Below are 5742 nucleotides of genomic sequence, written 5' to 3'. Positions count from 1 at the left end.
TGGACTTAGAGTTAATATGAGAGGTTAATCATAGATTATCTTGACTTAACGTTAAATTTATCTTTTGATAAAACGGGGCCCTGGACTTACTGTTTTTTATTCCGAGAACAATTTCCAGTCCGATTTTGGACACTTCATCAGATCATTTGATTTGGTGGCGTCCTTTGAAACATAAAGTCCAGCGCCCCATTTCATAACAAGTTGATATGATAACGGCTCTTGCTGGAATGGCAATTGTCATGGTAACGACAAGAATCCACCTTCCTGATTGGCTGTTCCCATAGGAAGTTGCCAGTCCAGCAAGAGTTGCTAACCTAACATTGGTTTTATGAAACGGCGCGCAGATGAAGCGATTTAATTTCATCATCGGGTAATTCCGACTCGTGCACACACCTCATGTGCATTTCTGTGAAACTCTGGCAAATTTTAATTGATGCAAGGTATCTTGAAAACGCTCACAAAAGACTCGCGGGTTTAATGTGATATACGGTTTTTTCAAGTGCAGAGTAGTTTTAGTAAACGATATTCTTATCCAGAGCTTCATTTTCTACAAAGACCCGAACATGAAATGAACTCATTTTAGATATTTGCCAAGCCTTATCATACCTATAATCTATTATCTGTATAATCTATACCTATAATATAGTATCTGTATGATCTATACCTATAATCTAACCATTCTCTTGCTTGCAGGAAATAACAATAAACTATATCACAAAATGAAAGATTCATGTAACTGTAATAGGAACTCTAAGAAGGAGTGGCCTGTGCAACCTCTGCCTCGATGAGAAGGCCATCATCATCCGAAACAAAAATGCACTCAATAAAAGGTCCGCGCTTATATCCAAATGCAGACACCGGAAAAGAAAAACCATCCATGCGTCAAACCGATCCACCGCGCCACATGAGCACAGAAACACACCACTTTGTCAGTCTGCCTGAGGATCGCGACAGCGTGAAACCGCCGGTAGCAGACACGGCACCAAAACACAGATACGCCTATATATATATATATATATATATATATATATATATATATATACATATACATATATTAGATATACAGTTCGACCTCGATTATCCGGAAATCTCTATTATCCGGACGCGTTCACGCGCAGTGAAGGACTTTTTTTTTCATCCAAAATTGAGAAAAAACAGTGACTTTCATGGATCTATTTCACTAATTTCATGAGATGTACATTATAGGTTTCTCAATATCTAATGAGGTGAACATGTATGATTTTCACATAAAGATTGTACTTTATTTTTGTGAAGAAGGGACTACAATTTTGCGCAGGCTAGCATAGATTACACCACCGTTGCGGGGTACACTACCTGCCTAGCTGCCAGTGCACTGGGACGGAAGCTTGGACGGCAACTATATACAGTAACATTGTGTCTCCCATATCCGGCCAATTTGCTTATCGGATGAGCGCCGGTCCCGACATGGCCGGATAATCGAGGTCGAACTGTACTGTAAAATATGTATGTTTACATAATGCGTATATAATTATATCATTATAAGTAGTCGTGTACACACATTGTTTGAGATTGTTTGGTCAAAAATTTTAGCGCTTTGTACTCTGCGTTATGAATTTGCTCTTTGTTCGACCCTATTATCACTTCTACATAGGTCTTTGTGGTCCAAAGATAACCTCTTCTTCGTGATGAGGAGAGACATTGCCACCTTGAGTTAGTAGCTTTGCGCTGCTAGGTAAGGTCTCATTGCATGCTGACATGACAGGAGCTTATTCTCTTGAAGGAAGAAGGTGTAAAGATGGCGTCTGACCCAACTCCCATTCGCATTATCCTCTGGTGCCTCCCGAGGACGATCTCCACGGCGCTTATCAAATGTCTCAGTGCCATTGAGGGACTCGAAGTCTGGTTTGAGCCACTATGTTACAGTGCATTGGCGGCAAGCTTGTATAAGATCGCCTCCGGTCAGGACGCACCACTGGTGTACGAAGGCAACGAGGAGGCAATCGCTTCGGCTGCTGAGATTCTCTCGAGCGTCATTGGCTCCAAGGTCGAGGCAGATCGTATTGCGTAAGTAGATGGAAAGCCTTTTCTTTTCTAACAACATACATTAATTGCGCTGTAAATTAATGTTTTGCTTATAATCGTTCGAGCATAAAACACACACACAAACACACAAACGGAAATTGTTCTATCAGGACATTATAATACGGTACTTTGTTTTTGTTAGGACAGTTGCATTGTGATTTTTGCATGATTGCGTGTGATTTTGCATGATTGCAAACGCTTCACACACACAGTACACACACAAACAAGCACTTTTTTTTTAAATTGTACTTATTCAATTCCTTGAAAAAGAAACAAAGACAAGAGCAACGTAATATAATTTGGACACAAATAACAAAAGAATTATACCCACACACACCCATGCACACACAGAGACTCACACACTCAATCGCGCACGTACAATGTACATAATATATCGCATTATTCGGCCCACTTAAGACAAACTCTTTTTAGAACTCGTGGGCTAACTTTATGATAGATTGTTCAATAATTAGGCCCCCATACTGACTTAAAGGGATGGTACGGTATTGGTGGAGATGAGAATTGGGTTTTTAACTTTTTGCGAGATACCAAAAAACACTTATGATATAGTACAGAGCATGCCATTATAAGATGAAATCAAAGTTTATTTGCTGAAAATCGGGTTTGGAATGACTGAAACATCCAAAAACAAAATAAAACAAAGCGATCGTAATAAAGTGTGATGGGTACCACACTTCTTTAGAATCGCTCTTTTTTTTGATATCTCAGCCATTTCAAAACCAATTTTCATCAAATAAACGTTGAATTCCTAATAGAATTACATGCTCTTTCATATTTCATACAAAGTTTCTCATTATCTCACCAAAAAATGTTAGAAACCTGAAATTACGTCTCAATCAAAACTATACGATCCCTTTAAAGGATGGTACATGCAGTTTCAGGTGAGATGGGGCTTCAGGTTTCCAACATTTTGATGATTTTTTTTTTTAAGATAATGAGAAACCTCTTATGAAGAGCATGTAATTTTAAGAGGATTCAAAGTTCATTTGAAGAAATTTGATTTTGAAATGGCTAAGATATCCATAAAAAAGCACTCCTAATAAAAGGTGGCACCCACATTTTATTAGGATCATTTTGTTTTACTTTGTTATTGGATGTCTCAGCCATTTCAAAAGTGAATCTCACCAAGTAAACTTTGAATTCCTCTTAGAATTATGTACTCCTTAACATTTCATAAAGTGGTTTCTAAGTATCTCGCAAAAATTCAAAAGCTGAATCCTCACCTCAACCAATAGTCCTACTATGCCATCCCTTAGTTACAACAGCTACAACTGAATAATTTACAGCTGAAAGGTTGTTGACTATGTAGATATTAGTATGCATAATATACCATCGTATTTCTTTAGCATTTATAGTTAGAATCAAACTTTTATAGATTGACCACCATGTTTCTATGTTTGCAATATTCAATAGGCCTATATTGTGCATTCAAGCTGAATATCATGTATTATTACCTATACGAGGGAGTTTTGCGAGGCAGTTCCGGTTGATATTTTGCAGGGTTAAAGGTCAGCAGTTGATATTTTGCAGGGTTAAAAGGTCAGCAAGCAATATTCGTTCGCCTCTGCCGGGTTCGCGACGTTGCTGCGTGTCGGTTACACACACCGTACACAAAACAAAAACAGTGCAATCTTCCGGTTTGGGGAGGTGGGAAGAGAGAGAGTGGAATCTCTCTCCCCACCGATCGACCACGAAAAGAAAACATCCAGGACGTCCAGGGTGTCAGTTACACGCACCGCAGAAGAACGCTGATAAATCAACTCATACAAGGTCGACTACTTACAGCAGCACTAGGCAATGACTAGTCCATTTGTGATCAGTAATTGCACAGTGACCATCAGTTTTACAACTCTCAAACTTTTAAAAGAGAAGTGAAAATAAAGTGTAAGAACGTTCAGAAGTTTGAAGTTTGCCTGTTACAACTACATGTATCTTTGAAGTTGGAGTTGGATGATATACATTGATGAACAATTTTGCAATTATTCAACATGTTGATTGTCTACAGGTAGTCAAATGTGGCTTGATCTGTATCATATATAGTGTAAAGCCGTATTTACATATTTTCTTAATTTACCTAGGGGGATAGGTAATAATTATGATATTGACTGGCCTTTCTTTCGGGAGGTACCAGATAAATATTGCCCTCACTGAAAACATATTGCCCTCGTCTTCGACTCGGGCAATATGCTTTCAGTTTGGGCAATATTTTCTGATACCTCCCTCAGGGCCAGTCAATATTATATAATTATTTTATTTTGCTACATTTGATATATTTTTCATTGAGAAATATGAAAATACATTGAAATGGAATGAATGAAACATACACTATATAGCAATAACTACGTATTGCGATGAGCCTACATTGTTCTTCACAGCAGTACCAGCACTCGAGTCAGAATTTCTTCCTGCCCTCGCCATAATGAAATAAAATCATAGCACAAAAGTAATGTCCATGCTTATGCGACTTTGGATGATATGTGGGTTTTTTTCTGATTATCGCTTTTGATGCGTAGAGATGCACTAAAGAATTGTCTCCAGCAAGAATGACACCGACGTGTCGAGCTTAAGATCGATATCCCCAAAGGACTTTGCGGTCGATATGAATCTCCAAAGTTCATTTGAATGAATGAAGGCCTATCCTAATTGCCTATGATTTTTTTTTTCTCCTTGTTCTCTGTCCCGTCTGTAGATATGCGACGGTAAAGAAAGAATTAGAATCGGCCAATGGAAAGTATGTCCTGGTTAAAGATATGGCGTTCGCAGTACGGGATGATTCAACTCGCGCCTATATCCCAACCGGCTTCAGACACGTCTTTCTCGTCCGTCACCCTGTGAGGGCGTATTCGTCTTATCGTAAAGCATGTTTGAAGATGGCCAAGCGTCTCAAGGCTGAAGGAGAAGTAGACGATCTGTCTTTCGACGTGGAGATCGAAGATATTGCCCTCCCGTCGAAAACGTTTTACGAAGACTTGCATTCTCTGTGGAAATACGTGCGCGAGTCCGGCCTCGATCCGGAGCCGATTGTTCTCGACGCTGACGATCTGCTGGCGAGACCATCCGAAGTGTTGTCGAAGTTTTGCCGACTGGTTGGGCTCCCCTATTCAGACTCATTGCTCCAGTGGGATTCGTCAACGGCCGTAGCCGACTCATGGAAGGCGCCCGGGGAGGCTGTGGCGAAAGATTTCGTCACCATGTACGAAACAGCTATGAAGAGTAGCTGTTTCATGCCACTTTCCAAGCTTGCAACACGCAACCAGCTTCCCGCCGACGTGGCACGACTTTCTGACGCGTCGATGAAATTCTACCAAAAGCTTCTAAAGAGTAAACTGTAACTTCACAACTTCAAAAGAACTCTTTTCTACGAGAACCCCCCCCCCCGCACACACACACACACACACACACACCATTGCATGACAGGGTCATAGTTCACTTTACTGACGTATGTTGGGGAATCATATTACTCCCTGAATTTGATATTATTCACGTAAAAGTAGTGCCATGTCCTTTGAAATATTTTTTGTTACGGCATTCCTCACTCATAGAAAGTCTTCTAGCAATTCCTTTTGCAGCGTTTCCATTTATCTGGTTGTATTCGGACTACAATCTTTTACATGCAATTAGGACGTGACTTACCTCAGGAGACATGGGGTGTAATAA

At 40.0% G+C, this 5742-nt stretch overlaps 1 protein-coding gene across 1 annotated transcript; it reads left to right on the top strand.

Moving 5' to 3' along the window:
- The first annotated feature begins 1777 nt into the window (after positions 1 to 1777).
- On the top strand, positions 1778 to 5417 carry LOC140231778 (uncharacterized). The gene is made up of 2 exons (XM_072311934.1): positions 1778 to 2046; positions 4775 to 5417. The coding sequence occupies exons 1-2, from the start codon at positions 1778 to 1780 to the stop codon at positions 5415 to 5417; spliced, it is 912 nt and encodes a 303-aa protein (XP_072168035.1).
- Positions 5418 to 5742: the final 325 nt, after the last annotated feature.

Source organism: Diadema setosum, chromosome 8 (genome assembly GCF_964275005.1).
Source record: "Diadema setosum chromosome 8, eeDiaSeto1, whole genome shotgun sequence".
NCBI classification, from domain to species: domain Eukaryota; kingdom Metazoa; phylum Echinodermata; class Echinoidea; order Diadematoida; family Diadematidae; genus Diadema; species Diadema setosum.
Note: the sequence above shows the minus strand (reverse complement) of the source record. Positions and strands in the feature narration are given on the sequence as shown.